At 45.2% G+C, this 19,325-nt stretch overlaps 1 protein-coding gene across 2 annotated transcripts; it reads right to left on the bottom strand.

The window, feature by feature from the left end:
• Positions 1-548: 548 nt before the first annotated feature.
• CXCL12 (C-X-C motif chemokine ligand 12) lies at positions 549-19,011 on the bottom strand. 2 transcript variants are annotated; one of them, XM_017804090.1, is made up of 5 exons: positions 18,898-19,011; positions 13,618-13,735; positions 10,006-10,092; positions 6,432-6,529; positions 549-4,643 (listed from the first exon to the last, which is right to left on the bottom strand). In XM_017804090.1, the coding sequence occupies exons 1-5, from the start codon at positions 18,956-18,958 to the stop codon at positions 4,612-4,614; spliced, it is 396 nt and encodes a 131-aa protein (XP_017659579.1). In that variant the 5' UTR covers positions 18,959-19,011; the 3' UTR covers positions 549-4,611. The 2 variants fall into 2 exon arrangements, with proteins under 2 accessions (XP_017659579.1, XP_017659580.1); XM_017804091.1 differs by lacking the exon at positions 6,432-6,529.
• Positions 19,012-19,325: the final 314 nt, after the last annotated feature.

The raw sequence follows: 19,325 nt of genomic DNA, 5'->3' as shown, positions 1-19,325 counted from the left end.
TTCTCAGGTCAGTTCTACAAGCCTCCAAAACCATTCTTCACCTCCAAACTGAATATTGACCCTGCTGTGCCATGGGAAAAGCAGCCCCAAGGACAGTGTTTCTCACATTTGCTCTTTCGTCAAATGCATCCCTTGACACCCTTCAGGCTTTTCAGAGAAACCTTTATCCCTTCCTCAGTACAGATGATGATGACGTCCTTGTTGCTGGAGCAAAACCAGCTCACAGTTCTCAGTTCCACTGAAGTCAAAATGCTGCAGGGACAAGTTTGGGGAAAAGGAGTAAAATCAAATTTTGGGTTTCTGTCTAGGGAGCAAATGGTAGTGTTTCCCTTTGAAGATGGCCCATTTCAATCTGCTGGGCTGCTTCTCCCTGCAAGACCCATGGGCCCTTTGCCTCAAGTTCCCTGCAGAGTCTGAGCCATTGGGGCTATATGGAAGCATCCTTGAAACTGGACATTTACTTAAACTACCTCTGAACGTTTTTTTTCTGAGTGGAACTTGTAGCTGTTTGTATGTGAGGAAAAAAATTAGGAGTAAAAATTTAATTTGGATAGACATTTTTATTATGAAAATTTTAAGTGCATACACATTTATGGGAGAAATTACAACAATATAAATGTTTATTTTCCAAATTTTCTATGAAAGGAGTAATTTCAAAAGCATAATATAGCTCCTCCATAAAAGCTGCCTTAAAGAAACACAAATACAAAACCCTTTTCACATTATTTGGGAAGATATTTCTTTTTGCTTAATAAAAATATAAAGTACAGTATTTACCACATTGTGACAATTCTGACAAAACTGAGTTGTTAAGGAGTGGAAGATGGGAGGTTCATGCAGCCCTTTCATCATGATACATGTTTTCTTCTCTGTGGCCACCAGGGTTTCATCTTTTCAGACAAGGTTTGTCTTGGTGGGATATTGGTAAAGAAAAAAAATCAGATTTTAGGTGACGAGTTCACAAAAAATCCTGGCTACTATAAATCACATCACTCAAAACTACTTGCCAGAGAAAAGGAGGACCCTTTAGAGGCTAGCAAATGGAAAATGGCCACAAAGAATTCTATAGGAACTGCATTTTCAACAGAAAGTGTATATTTAACTTCAAATATAGCCTTCATTGCAAAATAAACAGTCACCATTTCTAAAACACCTTAGTTAAAAACACATCAGAAAGTCACCCTTCATCCTTCCTCAAGCAGAATTCAGATAACATATTCATACATACAAGTATAAAGCTAGTATAAATAAAAAATTTACACAGCAATAAATACCATCTAGTCTTAAAAAATAATCCAACCTTGGGATTTGACAGCTGCACGTTGAAAATACCCTCATGATGATTTCACATTTATGGAAGCTGCTTTTTCAGCACAGTTCAGTGCCATCTCTTCTCCATCCTCTTCACATGTGGTCCCTATCTCACTCCCATCTCCTCACGCTTCCTTTCCCTGATTCTGTCTTTGGTCAACAGTTAAAGGCAGAAAGGAAAACCAAGTTCTCTCCCCAAGCGAGACTCTGCTAGTGCTGCTTCTCAGCCTGCTCCAGTCACGGTGCAGGGAAGAAATGACATGTGGTGCACTGGGGCAGCCCAGTAACTGATTTCTCCAGTGTGAAGGGCATGGCTGTTCTTCCCAATGCATCATGCAAATAATGTCAGGCACAGAGCAAAGTTTCCCACTCAAGGTTGAATTTTGGTCTAAAGCAAGAGAAAGCTTTTAGCAGATTCTCATTTAAGTCTCTGGCCAGGTCTGTGCCACGCTGTGCTCAACCTCGCCCAGGTGAGAGAGGGACATGGTGCTGGCCCCCGAGAGCCAGCCCCATGCCCTGAGTGGTCTCAGCTATGTAAGTAGTGAAGTGTCACCAGCGCAGAGGTGTCAGGGCCCAGGTCACTGTGTGGGTCTCAAGAAATGCCAGGGGCAGATGGCCCACAAGGCACCCAAACAATCATCACCTGGCTGTAAATGTTTCCCAGTCTTGCACAGAGTGCCTTTCATTCCTGCTGCTACTCATGCACTTCTCCCAGGAGCTGATGCCCTTCATTTAGCACAGTCTGCCCCTGCAGCACTCACTGGTTTGCACCCAAAAAGAAGGTTGACAGGTGACCCCCTTTCCTGGTGTATCTCCTCTACCTGGCTACACTGTCCAGAGCTGGGACCCTGGGGTTTGGCTGGGGTGCTTCAGCACTGCCCATCTCAATGCTCCTGTAAAACCAGTCTGTTTGCCCAGGTTGTAATGTGGAGTTGGCATGTTCCCAGGGACCTTTCCCTGACGGTGCTGACCCCAGATGCACTCCCTGTTAACAAGGACTGCAGCAGAGCACTGGCAAAGCTGTACAGTCACATCTACCCACTCATCTTCTCACCAGAAAGCCAATGTTTCCCCCAGAAAAAAATGGTCATGGCCCCTATTATCATTAGCAAGATATGCTGCTGAATCAAAATCAGAGAATTATTTAAGTCTCCATTTACTCCAATGGGAATGAATCAGACCTCAAGCTGTCCTTTGATAGGAATTATGTGTGAAGAACGCACCTTCCTGGCTGAGAAGTTCTGTGTCTATGTCAAAACCAAGATTCTTGCACACTTTCCCTGCAGTCATTCTTGGCCGTGACACACACAAGTCTGCCTCTCACAAACCACTAGCAATTGCAGGTGCATATGTGGGACAGGAGATGGACCCTATGATATAAAGTATAGTTCCAGGGAGGATACTAGAAACTCTGGTTTTCTCATAAAATTTCTTTCTGTCTTTAGCCTTTAAAGAGAGGATCTGATCCTACTCATACTAAATCAACACTCCAATTCTCGTCAAATACAGTGGTACCAGACCTTTCAAAACAGAGACAAAAAATACTTAAGCACCAGGTTGGTATGATGACAAGAGAAGGAATGTCAAAATCACACACACAAACATTTTAGGCACAGCAGTTGGTTTCTGCTTTAAAGCAAATGAGGTGATTTGATCCCAGCTGAAGGACTCTCTGCAATAGCCCTGTTTTGCAGAGAGGAAAATACTTACAAGATTTTTACCTGAATCCACATGGAAATAAGGTAGTCCCTGGCTAGCCAAAGTGACGCTTTGGCATTAAAGATGCCTACCACAAAAAAGGAGTGCTTAGTGAAACACTTCTTTGTGTTCGCAGGGAAGAGGGAAGATTCCTTTTGAAGCAACCAGCTCACTAAAAAAGACAATCTTACAACATTTTTTGTTTACAATACAGACAGATACACACAAACACAAGCATTGTGCGGCACTAATGTGCTTCCCCCCAGATCCCAGTGCACACCATAACATCATTATCAGTGCTGCAGGTGTCTTTCCATACACTATATAACAGATATTGTGTATACAGGCAGGAATCAGGAAAAAGAAACTTCTGGCTTAGAGAGGGGATTGGTGCAAGGAGTGGTGCCTGTCCCCAGCTGTACTTTGCAAAGGAAATTCCAGAGGCTATCCTGTTCACCAGCAAACGAGGCCATGACTGCTGGTGAACAGTGAGTGTTGGCCTTCATTTCCACACCCAAGAAATACCACTCCTTCCAAAAACTGGACAGACCCTCTCTTGCCCCAGGCATCTCTTTTTTTCCAAAGATACATCCAGATATCCTCTTCTGCGTATTTCCAGAGCAATCAAAGGTGTGACTGCCCTCAGGGAGGTGTGACTGTTCAGTAGCAGACCTACAGCATCATTGGTGAAGGGTGAATGCATCTCAGCCTACTTCAGTGCAAAGCCAGCCAGGCAAGCTGAAGTCACCTCCTGTGGATGGGTGGGAAGAGATACCTGGTGCATGGCAGCATATCTGACTTCTCCGGTGACTTGCAACATGGTCATGTGCTTAGAGCTTTAATAACCCATTCCTTCTTTTTTTGCTAAATTTGTCATCAGAAACACAGGAACATAGGAAATGCCAGATGACATCAGATTGCTGTTGTGGTTCCTAACACACACAACTACTACAAACCAAGTACTAGCACCTTACAATACCAAACGTGTATTGGCTCAGCTGCTCACAGCTGTGACCGAAGTTTCTGATCTTCAGAGAAGGGTTTTAGCCCTGCAGCCCTGAGTTTAATCCCTCACCCCAAATGCCACCCAGGGTAATGCTGTCTACTTTTATCGGATGCTTTTTTAGCCTTCCTATGTTCTTGGCCTCTATGACTTCTGGAGGCAAGGAGTTCCTCCACTACTTACACACAACATCATTGCACTGTACAGTTCATGTCCTTCTTGGTTTAAAACTCCAGGAGACTTGCATGAACCAAAAGAAAGTTAAATAAAGCAGGACCTCTACATAACAAAGGTAATAAAATATTATATAACATAGGGTTAGTTTAAATTGGTATCTGCCCCCAGTGCTAGGTAATAAACCAACCTGTAAAAAACATATTTTTTTTCAAATAGTTACATCTTAACTATATAAAAATAGCACTGTGAAAGCAAGTCAATTTGTGCAAGGGGGGAAAAAAACCCAAATGAGAAAAAAAAAAAAACCTTTGGAAATGTGTGAAGCGTTGCTTTTGTGCTGCATGATAACAGTAAAATATATTCATTCCCTAATACTGGTTATCTGCTCTCTGGGTCCTACAGTAAGAAATCCTGTAGACGGCTTACAATGCTTGCCTCTTACATCTTGAACCTCCTGTTGATGAAGAACAGAGTGAAACACTATTAAGGTTTATTTCAGTTGCAAGAGCTTTGATATCAGGCCTAGTCAAACAGCAAATCTGTGTTTGGACTAATGCAAAGGCATTTCTTTTGTAGCCCCTCCAACTAGTATTTGCTGAACATTTTGGGAGAAGTTCTCCACAAAGAGCTACTGGGACTCAACAGGGCAAACCCAGCAACGGGTGTTATTTTGGGCGGGCTGTGCTCATAACAGTTAGTAAGGTGTTCAGAACTAACATAGGAGGAAGGCTGGCTAGAAAGCTTATTCTGGACTTGAAAGCCAGAGCAGAGAATTATCAGTGGGCAAAGAAACTCAGCAAAAAAAAACAGCAGGGAAAGGAGGGATTAATCATTTGTGAGCAGCCCCAGTAGTGGAACAAGTGGCACTGGGAATGCCTCCTCTACCTGCCCCTAGCCCACAAGTGATGGAGATCACAAGTTGCAGCTCCAGAGAATGCCAGGTCTCTGTGAGGACTAAAGAACATAGAAGGCAGCCTGTGCTCTCCTCTTGTTGGTGTCTGGCTTCCACCATGAGGTGGCTGGACAGCAGAGGCACACAGTGTGCTGCCCATCCAGGAGTCATCCCCATGGGACTGCTCTGGGACCCTCCCTCTGTAAATGGCTGGGGAGCACAGCAGAGCTTGTGGTGACAGCTGCCCAGTGAAGGTGGGGTGACAGGGAGGGCAGGCAGCCACATGCTGCACAGTAAATGCGTGAGGCCTGAGGTGCTGAGGTTGGGAGCTCAGGGTGGGATGCACACCTCAGTGTGAGTCTCCCAGTCTCAGTGTGAGCATGGCACCCAGGAGAGTGTGGGTTAGGCAAGTTGTACAAGTGTCTTGTGCACTCAGAACAAGGAGGCAGTTTGTATCGGTGGCCTCCAGGTTTTCTGTGAAGTGACCCCTACTCCTGCTCCAGGCTGATCAACCTTTTGCAATCTAGATGAGGTCACTAAGGCTGAGTTACAAGTGTCAGAGGGTAAACACCAGGTATTCAAAAACTCTGATGTCCCAATATGTCTTGTCAAACATCCCTTTCAATGTCTGCTGGACAACTAAGTCTGTGTGACCACAGCCAGAGACAGTTGTGGCTACTCCTACTAAAAGTAGTCTCAGAAACTCATCCGGGTACAAAAAGGATGAGTAAGCCATGAGGAAAATTTTCCCCTTTGAAGATATCTTTTCCAATATCCCACAGCAGTAACCCTACTTCTTTTGGTGCGTAAAAGCAGGACAAACCACCTTGGTGATATAATGAAAACAACTGGGACATCCAGAGCACTGGTATATATAATACCATTCTCTGGGACTTGCCTAGCATCAACTCATGCACCAAATCATGTTGTCACCCTGCGGTGCTGCTTTTGTCATTAAAAAACACCAGTGGCAAATTCACAGTTATTATTTATATTTAAACTCTGTCAGTTTGATACTGGACCTAAAAGAAACAGAGCTCCCAAACCTTTACCCTGTTTTTGACTTTGACTTTTCCGTGTTATTTTGGCCTCTTTGTGTGTCCATTTTCCCATTGTAAAATGGGAAAATTTTCCCACATCTGTTGTGGCTAAAATTTCCCCTTGTTTCTCAGAGTTTTATCTATATAATATTCCTTCGTAGGAGGGGTAGATATGTTATTCTCAACAAATATAAGGGGAAATGGAGGTCTGGATAAGCTAATATATTTGCCCAAGATCCCATATGATGGTCAATGGAAGAGCAGGGATTTGAACCTGAAGTATCCCAGCTCAGAAACTAATGCTTCCTACCATTCTTTCTCCCTGGAGACTTTAGTGATGTTGCACGGGAAGGGCAGAGGGGGCCCCGTTTCTTCTGTTGCTTTTTTTTATGAGTGCGATGACGTGGTCTAAATTAAAAGAAAAATACAAAAAAGACTGCCATAAATTATCCATATACAAAGGCCTTATTCACATTTATCCTATGGTCCTTTCGTATCTTGCTGACGGGGTGCAAATGATGATAATATCCCCTTTCATATACCCTCTGCCTCATAGGAATGCTAGGCAAATGAAAGTGCCCTGGTGGCAGGACATTTGAAAACTCTAAGGCCAGAACAACCCTTTTACCCAAAATGCCTAACCCTCCCCAAATGCATCAGCAAGAACCAATGGCTACTCTAAGGGGATTTGTGGGCATTCAGTACCTTAAAACAAGGCTATAAAGACAGTCACCCACATTGTCCCCCTCCAAGTGGGACCTTCACCCCACACACACTTGGTGGAGTTCTGGGAGGTTGTTGTTCTGGCATCTTGGACTTCAGCCCTTATTTACAAATGAGGTCAGAAATTAGGAAGAGCTGCCACACTGGGGTTTACCAACACAATGTAGGAAGGCAGCAGCACTGAGAGTTTCCATTCCTTTCTCCTAGCAAAGGTTTTTCCCATGTGACTTTATTATCTTCTCGAAATCCATCAGTTCTCTGTGCCTACAGTAGTGGCTGAGTTTAATGGATTCCAGCATCTTAGACTGAGGGAAGTTCTGCAGTGGGACTATATTAACATGACAGTGGACAAGATGGTCTCTGTTTATTTTGAGCTCTGTTAACTCTGTAAGGACCTGATTTTGCATTATCCTTTTACAAAAGGAGAAGGGAAAGGGAGTCAATGTACTGTAAATGATGACTAGGATTGCCTGGAAGTGATAGAGGATTTGTTAGCTATTTCAAGAAAGGACTGATTTGCCCCTTGTCTATAAAATGAATGAATGTTGAATGATGTTGGCCACAGCAGCTGTTCAATGATTTTTAAAGCCAGTTAAGGAATTTGAATTCTTGACAGCCTGAATGTATTTTACTGATGTCTCATGAGTGTGTATATTACATGGAGATGTGATGAATATAAAGCAATAATAAAGCCTAAGCAGAATTAGTGAGCAAAATAATTCCCTACTAGAAACTATCTCTGGTTTCACAATTAACTTTATTGGATTACTATTCTAGGAACTTTTCCTTGCTCTTAGCTTCAGATTATAACACTGAAGATATTCTCATATTGAAGTGATGGTATAGATTAAGATGTCTTCACAGTTTGGATTCTACTTAAACAATTACAAGAGCCCTTTCTACAAAACGTATTGATTTTATTCCAGAAAAATAAATTCCCATGTACAATTGGGTTTTCATAACATGAAACAATTAGCCATTTTATTGCTAGTGCATATAGGGTAATGTCACATTTAATACAATTTCAGTACAAGTGAAAAAATATAATATATGGCTGATTGAAACTGATAGCTACATTAACATTTATAGATCTATATAGATTCATTTTACAAGCTGTTAGTAGTTTAGAGGGATATCGGTGTCTTAAACTACCAACATTCATATGGCTCCAATTCAAATATATGAATTATTTGATGCGCTATAAATATATTCCAAAGTACATTTCAGAAGAAGTCAAAGCTGTGCACTAAAATATATCGAAAACATGCCTTGTGAAAATGCTACAGACAGAGCCCTGACTGTCTGTGGAGCATGAAAATGCCACTGGTGCTAGCATTACTAGTTGGAAAATGAAAACAATGCAATGATTACAGGATTAGGTGATGGAGAAATATGTTTTCTGTCATTTCATAGAGCTGGGACCAAATTCTCTTTTGTTACTCAGTGTAAACCAGGATGAAATACACCAAATTAGCAGAATTGCATTAGGTAAACAAAACCCAGAATCTGGCTGGAGATCAGGCAGACTCATTGGTTTCAGTAGAGCTGGCCCCACAACTTCACTAGTGGAAGTGAGAACAGATCGTGTTCCAGCTGAGTTGTTCCCCTAAGTCAGACAGGCACACAATCACATTTGCCCAACCATACACATTTCTAAAGTGCCTCCTAAGTTTCAGGTTGGGGATGACAGCAAACAGAAGCTCAAGCAGGAGCTTGAGGACTTTCCCAACTTGTAAAACAGAGTAGCTCAAGTCCCTAGGATAGTCAGCATGAGCCACATCCTACTCTTAGGTTCAGTTGTATCTAAACTCAAAGCCATCCTGGCAGCATTAACCTGGATTACTTCTACAGAGAATTTGTCCAAAGGACAAAAGGGCTGAGTGGTGGCAGCATAGAAGGCACTGAGCATTGGATGAGATGGGAAGAGCTGTCAGGGCTGGAATCACAGTTAGCTGGCTTCTTTCCTTCTTCCTCCTCACTCTTGGCCCCAGTGTGGTGATTAAAGGGACACGTGGAGGGATCTCTCTACTTCTGTTAGTGTTTTTCCCCCTTGCTTACTGTAAAAACACAGGGTGTGTGTGGGGGAGGATGACAAAGAATTTTATTTTTTTTTTAACTCTACCCCTTGTTTGGCAGATGCATTTACAAAGCAAACAGTGGAGGGCATTCAGCTACCTGTGCCTCACATCTGCCCTAGGGCCATACCTTCCCCAATAATGCATTGCTTTTGCGAATTACTGGATTCCAGCCCTGCCTTCACCCCACAGATGCAGGGGGGACAAGGTTTAGCAGGGTTACAGCGCAGTTACTGAGGGGTGGGAATGTGGTGGGCAAGGGTGAGAGGGATACTGAGTGCACAGGTAGGCTTGCTAGCCAAAATGTTGCTGCTGAATCAACAGCAGCCCTGCTAGATTAAGAGCAAGGAAATGCTTTGTACCATCACCTGTCTCATCTTCTAAACCTGGAAGGCTGGAGCCCTCCCTTGCAGCTCAACACGGAAATTTGCTCTGTGCTGCTCTTTCTTGATGTAAAATTGAACAAATATGGACTGAGCCCACCTCAAAGTAGACATGATCAACCACTTTCAAGGGTAATAAAAACAGATTTAAAGAGTCTGAATTTGCCAAGTTTGGCTGGTTTGCCTCTGGCCTTATGGGAAAGCCTTATTCGTGTCAGCACATCTCGCCTCGGCCGACATTATTAGCACTCCACACTGGCCAGCAGAGAGACAATTTTTAGTGCCCTAGGCCTCAGCTGCCTGTGCAACCAGAGTCCTGGTATAACATGGAGAAGGGGCTCCAAAGACACTGGAACGATATAGATTCTGAAGGAATTGTAGTTTGGCTTGGGGAGGAGGGGGCATAAAGGAAGAATTTTCTTTGGGAGAACGGCTTTTTTTTAAAAAGAGGATGAGTTTGGGACCCCAGAACATATTCATTGGCATTGATTTTGCCTCAAACCCTGTCAAAATTCTTAGTTTAACATCTAGGATATACTAGAAGCTGTTGTTTTAATACAAATTAGGTCAATTCCAAACCCTTCTTCAAAACAATATCTGATTTCACAAGTACTTTGTCCACATGGTAAAAGCCAGCCCTTAATGTTCTACCCTTTAATAACTCAGGATGTTAGCTGTTAAGTCCATTTGTGTCTTGCCTTACTTGTTTAAAGCCTTCTCCAGATATTCCTGGATCCACTTTAACTTGGGATCAATGCATACTTGCTTGCTGTTGCTCTTGAGCCTTGCACTGCCAAAGAAGAAAAGTCAGAGTGAGTCTGATTGCAACACTCCTCAGCCCACATCCACCACCCATCCCTGGGTGCCTTATTTTCCTTGGGTGCCAGTGCTGCTCTCGGTTAACCCACCCTCAAGATACCTTTTATAAATATCACTGGTTTGGAAGCACTGGTACCACCTGTCTCCTTCGATGCTGGCTCTTGTGGTCTCTAGTGGGAATCATCTGAGAGTGGGACAAATACAGAATTTGAATTTAAGATTTCCAATTCATATCTGGGCTGTCCAGTGCCAACAACAGGAAAAATTTCATTTGGAAATACTGACATGGTAAATTTAGGTAATTTTTGTAAGGAATTGATTAAGAACAGCTTTCAGACTCAATCCAAAACTGAAGTTTCACAGGTTTTGAGGACAGACATGAAACCATACCTCTTGAGTTTTCTGAAAGAAAGGGTCTGGTCACCTGTTAGCTTTTTGTATTACACTAAGACTGAACTAACAGGTTGCAATCAGGAAGACAACTGTAAGTATCATAGTGCCAGAGGCAGGTTTCGCCTCATGTATTCGCTCAGCACTAGAAACAAAGGCAGAAACTTTCTGAGGGGGTTCTCCTGGATGTCCAAGCTGCACTACCCACACCAGACTGTTTAGCTAATTTGAATTCAGCCTTGAATTTGTGCTTATCTGCACCTTTCATTCAGAAGCAGGACAAATAGCTTTTCACCAGCAGGTCTCGCCCTCCAGGGATCTCAGGGCCTCTTGAGTGTTGTTATCTCCTGCCTTCCCTGCAGCACCCTGCCTCTGCCCCAGCTGCTCAAAAATTTCCCCTTTAAACAGCCTGCCTGCCATGGAAAAGTGCAAAGAACAGCAATTTTATGGAAATGCCCATACGAATAAGTTCAGTACTTGTTTAAACATTTTTCTGGATGGGAGCCAAAATGTTCCTCACTTTATAAAATGAAATCTGCAGAATATAAAACTATGGCATAAGAAATAACAGGTCAAAAAGGCTCCTTGGTCTGAAGTTATGCAACAACACAGTTGTAACATAAACACATCGAAGATCCGTTTTGCAATCCCTGCGCCAATAAAGAGATGAATGGGCTTAATTCATATTTCCCTTACAGCAGTGCCAAGCTGGAGCATTTCCAGTGAAGTGATACCAACAGAGTGCAAGAATGGATTTGCTGATGTTAGCAATGCCTGGGAATTCTTGGCCTCACAGGACACAGAATCAAAAGCACACGTAACCAGTCTTCAGCCACATACAACACAACTCCTCTCACCTAATATTACCTCTCACCTAATATTAAGACATTGACTTCTTTAGACATTTATTTCTGAGCCTGTCAGCCTCTGCTCCCTGTGCAGTCACAGAAGAGATGTAGGCAACTGTATGGAGTGTTTAACTTGGACTGGTTTAGGTGTCTACTTAATGCAATTAATTGCATGCTAAAAATGCTTATTTCCCTGCACTGAAAAGCAAGGAATTTAGTGTGGGCTTTGTAGAAGTACACATTGACAGAGGAGTTCCCTGGATTTGGAGAGATGACTTCCAATAGAATGAAAGACAAAAGCCTGCTCTTAAGACTCAATTCCTCAACCAAAAAGGAAAATGTATTTGTGCAAAAAACAAAACAAACAAACAAAAAACCAAAAAAACCACACAAAAAACCCCAAACAAAACCCAAAAAAAACCAAAACAAAACAAAAGAAAAACAAAAAAACCACACACAAAACAACAAAAAAAAACCACAAAAACACACACCAAAAAAACAAAAACAAACAAACAATCCCCCCCAAACAAAAACAAAACAACCAAAAACAAACCACAAAATATTTCCTGGCAACTATATGTGTCACTTAGATTCTCTATTCCTGAAAACAGTAGCTTTTTATTTATTTACACCTTCACTGTATAATGCTTAAAACCATCAAGATGAGAAATTCATATGTTAGTTTTGATTATACTTTTCCTATTTTGATAAAGACCTAGTTCAAACTCATGATGTTTCAAGAGTATTTGGAGGGAGGTTTTTAAGAAGTACCTTACTTTTTAAAGTAACAAAAAGATGGTAAACTACAGGTTCACGTGTTCTGTGTACCACAGACAAACACATTTTGGGGCAGGAACGGACAAGAACATGAGATGTTTCTGTTTCTGTATTTCGTGCTCTTATCTGTCTTTATTGACTATAATCCTACATTAATTAGGAGATAAGTATATACTCTATCCTCTCTTAAATGCTGTCATTTTCTTGAAATTACTCCAAAAAAATTCAAAATCCTCTACAAAGCCTTAGCACAGGGACCCTTATGACATCCACTGACAGTCCCAGAGCACAAATCCATGCACTCTTGCATTTTGGATGCTTGCCTCCAAAATTGTTTATAGGTAGAGATTGGAGTTAGTCACAGCTGGTTTTGCCATTTCTGTGAAAGGAAATTATTTCTCAGCTGAGGCTTACATTTTTCTCACTGTCCTCCACCAAATCCTAAGGCAGAAGTACACATGATAAAATGTGTATGATATACCCAGAGTGGTTTAAAACAGAAAAAAATCATAAATAAAAACTGTTTCATGAATGGATACACACTCATACACATTCCTGAGAAATCTCATGCAAAGCACACCAGTTTTCTGAGTGAAGAAATGTTTTGGATGACAAAAATGGATATTTACAGCATTTGAGTAGCAAGAGGAAGGGCTCAGCACATGGGTCAAAGACTGCACTAGTAATGGGACTGCACAGACACCAAATCTAGTCACTGAAACCCTCTTACAGAGATCAAGAGAAGTAAGGCTCTCATGCAATGAAAAGATGAATGTTATTTCTCTTCTTCTGAAGATTTTGAATTCTGGGAGGGGAGGAAGGGGGTCACCCATGAACCAAAAAACCTTTCCTAAAACACACATACACATGCACACATGAATCTACAAAACCAAACAGAAAACCCCTCATTTTTCCTGAAAACCAGGGTTTCTTTTTCAGCAAAAATGAAGAGGTTATTTTCCATTGGGAAGCCATAATTTCTGTCCAGCTTGAATTTACTGAGACAGTCACTGTTAAGTGTTCCTAGATCAGGCCATCACATGTTTAGAGTCTGTGCCTCCTGTGGAGGATACATGAAACACAGGAATTCCTTCTGCTTGTTTAGCTCCACTCTATGGTGAAGTGAAAAATTAGAAGACTCAGACCCCACTGTAAAGTCTTTACCCCAAGGTGTGAAGCTCCACACTGAAGGCAATGGACAGCCTGTCTGACATTGCTGCTCACATACCCACGGGGGAACAGGACATGGGATCACAGAGTCACAGGGAAATCACAGAGGTAGAACACAGCTGAGAAACATCCAGCTGGGCTCCTTTATGTGGGGTAAAGCAGAGTCCAGCTGTATCTGACATATGGGGTGAAGAGATGAATTCGGAATCATGGGATGAGACAGACTGAAACACAACTACCAGAGCAGGCACCAGCTCTGTGACACTTCTTTTTGACACCCGAGATTTGCACCCAGATGAAAAAAGACTTACACAATCTGAAGTGAGCAGTTAGGTGTGGAGAGGATTTTGAGGTGCTTAATGTTGGCTCTTGCCACGTTGCTCTCGTAGAATCGACAGGGACATCGGTAAGTCAGGCTGACGGGTTTCTCTGCGAGACAAAGGGAGGGAAAGGACACGTTACTCCCTCTTGCTCCCGGTCAGCAGCACAGATACACAGAAAAGGGCCGACAGAAAGGAACTCCCTCCAAATATGCAGGTGAAAAAACAGCAGTAGAAAAGAGTAACTTTGGGAGAGCATTTGCTCACAGCTCAGAGCACAATCCCTTTAGCCCAGTGTCCAGCCTTTCAATAACGGTGCGTGGGATTTTGAAAGACAAAAGAAGTGGGAAAGAAAATGAAGATAAGTAAAGTAGAAGAGATTAGAATAAGGAGCCGCTCCATTGTGCAGGGATGCTCCTGGTAATTAGACAAGATAAAGGCCAAAAGAGGGGGCACTTGTCCCCAGTGTTGTTCTACTCAAACGATTTTGACCCGAGGCCAAATTAGAAGGTAGCCAGAAGAAAGCGATGAATTCCAAAGAGTTCAGATCAAAACAGATCGGCTCAGGTGCAGGCTTTTCACAGGGGACTTACTGGCTACAGAAAAACCCCGGTTTTGCAGGCGTTCCCAGGGCCCAGCTGACCTTTCCTCACTGCTGCCAGCTCTGACTCTCAACCGAGGTACAGGCACAAGAAGGTGAGGCTCAGAGATGTGAGATCCAAGCGGTTTTACAGAAGAGATTTTGAGTCTTTTGAATTTCCAGCCTGTGGCTAAATAACGGCAATCGAGGAGACAGTTATCAGGCAGGGCGCCCTAAATACACTATTCAGGGGCCACCGGACTGGAGGAGAGTTCTGTCACTGGCATCATTAGGGACAGAATTAGGTTTAACGCCCTAGGCTAAAAATCAGCCATGTATATGCATGCATATACATGAGAAAACCAGCCTGGAGCCCACTACAGCCTCTGCTCTCCGATTTGTCCATGGGAGAACTTGATTACTGGCAACAAAGTGCACATGAGTAAGGTACTCTAAATTTCAAAGCTCCAAGTGCAATAAAATACAAACACAGAAGTCTTGCCTGGAACTCTAGGAGGAGATGACTAAGATTTTAAACAATTTCCAAGTGGAGCAGTTTTCAGTCTCTGAGAGGAATTAAATTCATATACCTAACCCTGGAGGTCTGGCTCATGCTGTAGATGGTCAGATCTATATCTGACAGGGTTTGAGATACCACATGGCAATCTGGGGCCCTGTTTGTTTAGCCACACAGGATTACTTGCAGCATCCAAATCCAGTTCCCTTAAAGGCAGATGGGGAGCTAAGGCTTGGAATATCTAAACAGCTGTCTAGGAAGGTGAGAAAAGAGACAGCTTTCAAAGGGTAACTGATCTACATATATCACACATTTATCAATGTCTGTCTCTAGCACACATAACCATAGACAACAGGGTGAAATTTTCCTGTCCTCAGAAGGGAAACCTTTTTTCCAAGTGCCTCTACCAAGCGATAAACCAGAATCAGATGCCATATGAGTGAAATTAATCAGTGGGAGTAGAGCTCCTCTAGATTCACACCAGAATCTGGGTTAAGAAAATTGAAGGACTTTTCTATCAGTGATCCCATCTAGGAGTTAATAAAAGGGAGGAGAAGCTCCCATCTGCAAGGGAAGGAGGGCTACTGGGTGAACCTCGAGAACATGCCTTAGACTGGCTAGTGCTAATGTGAAAGGGAGTGAGGAAGACACTAGGATTTTCCACTGCAAATCTGTGCCTGATAGCTACACATCTGTGAGCTTGTATTGGAAAGGGAGGCTGAAACAATACAGTCATACAACACCACTCAGCACAGCTGCAGTGACACTGTCTCTGCAAGCTTGTACCAACTAAGTTTAAGCAAGCTTTAACTTAAACAACATGCAAGAGATGAACTGTTCAGATCTATGAATTGATAATGTAATCCTGCCCTCTCTGAGACTCGAGGCGGGATTTTCAATCCCATACCACTTGAAATCAGGAGCAGAGAAAGTTTAACCATGACTAACATGTCTGTAAGTCCTAAAGTTGTTTCTGGCCCAAGAAAAGGCATCCAGCACAGCAAGGAAGAGGAGAAGTCCTAGCATTCAGTGTTCAGTGACAAATCCCCCCCAGTACAAGAAACCCTTTGCTTGGTGATGATCAGCAACAGGCACTGAGCACCAGGGAGCATCAGCACAGGCACCGATCAGCTCAGCTCTCTGTACCACTAAGAGGGAACTAGTATCTCCTGCCACTGCCCCTTGGTTCACTGTGCTCTCAAGGCTGAAAAAACAGGGAAAACTAGTGCATGTGGCATCTCCCAAGACATGAACCCCTATCTTCCTAAAGTAAGAGGGGGAAGGGGCCATTTGGGGGCCATAATTTAGGAAGGAGACATTTCTACTCTTGCTTTGAGGCTGACAAACACATTCCCTATTTCATTTCAAAATTTGAAACATATTGTTCCATGCACATTAGGGCTGGTTAAGCTGATTAATTATTCTACACATGTCATCATCATCATCATCATCATCATGGCTAGGCTTCGAGAAGGAAGATTTGGGAAGGACTCTACCCACATTTGCTACAAGCCGACTACCCTAAACATCCTAAACATCTACACGTGTACTGCAAGTGTTAATGCTCTGGGAGGTCTCTGATGTCTAACAAACACTGAGCACAAGCTGAAGCTGTTCTCACAGTGGGGCAAATTAATATAGTCTGTTAATTGCTCTGTTAGATGAAAACATCGGTTTTCATGCAACTGATGGTACATAAAGCTTTTGAGACCTTTATCTGTCTGGCACATTTAGTTAAAATGGTAGAATACAGTCAAAAGTTACAGGAAAACCAGATGCTAGTCAGACATCTCAATGTCATTCCTTCAGCCTAATTTTACTTAGATGAGAAGAAAAAAAGAACCTCTTTTGACCTTGACTAGAAGAGTTTGAAAGGGTTTTGGGTTTGGGCTTTTCAAAAAATAATAAATAGTTTTATTGCTTTCTAACCCAAATTCGAGTTTTGCTGCCTCTGAACACCCACCTTTACTGGCAAATTCTTTCTAGAAAGCACACACAAAACCCTCTCACAGAGTGGCAACTTGTCAATGTTGGATGATACCTATTTCACCCCATAGGGATCTGCTTCTGTTCACCCACACTGAAACTGGACAGTAAGGGAAGAAGTGAGTTGCCAGTTCTGCAAAGTTACTGATAGTAACTTGCTGTGTGGGCTAGGAAGCTCTGGATGGTTGAATAGAGAGGGAAGCTATATCCAGACAAGCAGGCTGGATGTGAACAGACAAAACATTTGATGGAAGCATCATTTTACTTCTGTTCAGTTTAGGATGCATCTGTCATTATCAGGAGATGGATGGTAACTTTTTAAGTCTAGAACAGCTACATTTCCCTGGAAAGCAAAGCTGGGATAGACAGATAGAACTTTACCAGGTGACTAGGACGAATTCAGAGCTCACCTGCCTTCCAGTACCAGGAAGCCCTGCAAGACCTCATCTGGATCAGGGTTGAGAGCACTATACGACATGCAAAGAAACAGGCAAAAAAACTTAACTCTCTTATCGCTGCAAGACGGTGGGGGTCACTGTCCTTACGTTAGTTTCTCTCCAGCTCTTTTCCTTACTCAGGTAGCCATGTCCCCACACGCTTACCCCCTATAAAGATACCCGCTGTCGCTCGCTGCCAGCAAGGGAGTGCAGCCGCGCTAGGAGCGAACCGAGGTGCAGCCGGGCAGCTCTGTGAGCCCCCAACCCTGAGCCAAGCGCTGCCAGAGGGAAGGAGGAGAGGGAGAGCTCCTGAGCCCCCCGGTTCCCTACTCCCATGCCTCTAGACCTGCACTCTCCGCGGCTGGCACTGCCACTCGTGGTCCCCCGGGTCTGCCTTCGCTGCCTGCCGCTCGCCTCCCAGTCTGCAGCCCCAGGGTGGTGGATCCCGGCGAACGCGGCGCGGGCCGGAGCCCACCTGGCCGGGCCGGCTCGCTGGACAGTGCCCTCCGCGTTCCACCGGGACGGGGCTGTTGCGAGGACAGTATTGTGGAAAGGCATCAGGGAAATATTCGGGAGCAATTAACTCTCTCAGGCTAAACAAAGAGGGCACCGGAGGGCATCCTCGGCCGCCCTGGGTCGGGAACACCCAAGTTTCGGTCGACAGAATGGGAGAATAGGACGGGAGCGAAAGTTTGAAAAAGCGCCTATTATCCAGCCAGCGAGGTTTCGATGAACGGACAAGTGGTGGCAAATCTCTGCCAGGCGAGAAGCCAGACGCAAGAAGAACGTCCGGGAGATGCCCAGAGGTTGCGGGCAGGACCCTCGCCCCTCCACGCGTGGGGAGTGCAGCTGCCCCGCGCGGTCCCCGCTCCCCCGGAGCCCCAGGGTACAGGGCTCCCCGCGGGATGCGGGGCAAGAAGCACGGGTTGCCGCGCTCTCCGGGGCTGTCCGAACCCGGCGGCTCCCACAGAGTGCAGCCGGCAAACAAGCCGGGAAGCTGCCGCTGTGGCCGGGCTTTGGGGTACACACGCGGGACCGCGAGGACTGGCGTGGGGCGATCGGGCTGTGAGACGGCGCTGCGGTGCGGGAAGGATGACTGCGGGGGCCGCTGCCTTCGAGACCAAAAGCAGTGCCGGCCGCCAGCCCGCGACCCCCCAGACCCCTCGTCACTGAAGATCCCTGCGCCCCCCGAAACCTCCCCGTGCACCCGCGCCGGGGGCGCGGTAAATTCCTGCCGAGTGACCGCTTTGGCTCAGCTCTGCACTGATTGAGGGAAGATAGATCACGACAGAGGACAGAAAAGGAATTGAACAACCGCCTGTTTCTAATTTCTTGTAACTTTAAGGGTTGGGTTTTTCTAAAGGGAAAGTCGATATGCATATTTTGCGGCCAAACCACCTCCCTGCAGACCGAGCGCTGCTGAAAGTCTTACCCCAGACGATTTCAATCTGGGGCGAGTTTGGCAGAGAGGACCGCTTTGGCCAGCTTTTTGAAAAAAGCCAGGGAGGGATGGAGGGGAGGGAGGGATGGGAGCCTGCCCGCTTCCAGCTCACCACAGCCATCGCTCGGGCTCGCCAGACGCGCACGTCTGAGCCGCGGCCGGAGCCCGAGCCGGGACAGCGGGCCGGCTGCGGGGAGTGTGGGGAAGAGCGGGGATTTCCGCGGGACCATCGCTCCTGGCCGGGCTGCCGGCAGGAGCGATGCCAGCGGCAAGTAGGCGGGAGAGCGGCGCGGCCCCGCAGCTCACTTACCCTCTGAGAGGGAGATGACGGCCAGGGCGAAGGCGAGCAGCGCCAGGGCGCGGAGGTCCATGCTGGAGCGGTTGGCGGACGCGGGCAGGCGCTGGTCTGCTCGTCCCGGCGGTCGCGGCGCTCTGCCGGCGGCCCCTCCGCCCCTCCCGCTATAGAGGGGCCGGGACCGCCGGGAGGGGGGAGGGGAGCCAGGGGGAGTAGCTAGTCTATGATTTATTGCCCGTGGCATGTTATTACATCCTTCCTCCGCTAAAAAATGCTTGGAAAGGAACCAAAAGAGCGAGGGCTTCTCGCTCCGCTCCGGCAGCCCCCCTCCCCAGACACAGCGCTTTGCCCCCGCAGCCCTGCGCCCCGAGCCCCCCCGGGACTGCAGTGGCAGAGCGCTCCCCGGGGGTCCCCCCCGCCCGACGGCTCGGGTCTGCGGCGGG

Source organism: Lepidothrix coronata, unplaced genomic scaffold (assembly GCF_001604755.1).
Source record: "Lepidothrix coronata isolate B3197 unplaced genomic scaffold, Lepidothrix_coronata-1.0 Scaffold8, whole genome shotgun sequence".
Classification (NCBI taxonomy): Eukaryota; Metazoa; Chordata; class Aves; order Passeriformes; family Pipridae; genus Lepidothrix; species Lepidothrix coronata.
The sequence above is the reverse complement of the archived record's forward strand: the minus strand, read 5'-3'. Positions and strand labels throughout refer to the sequence as shown.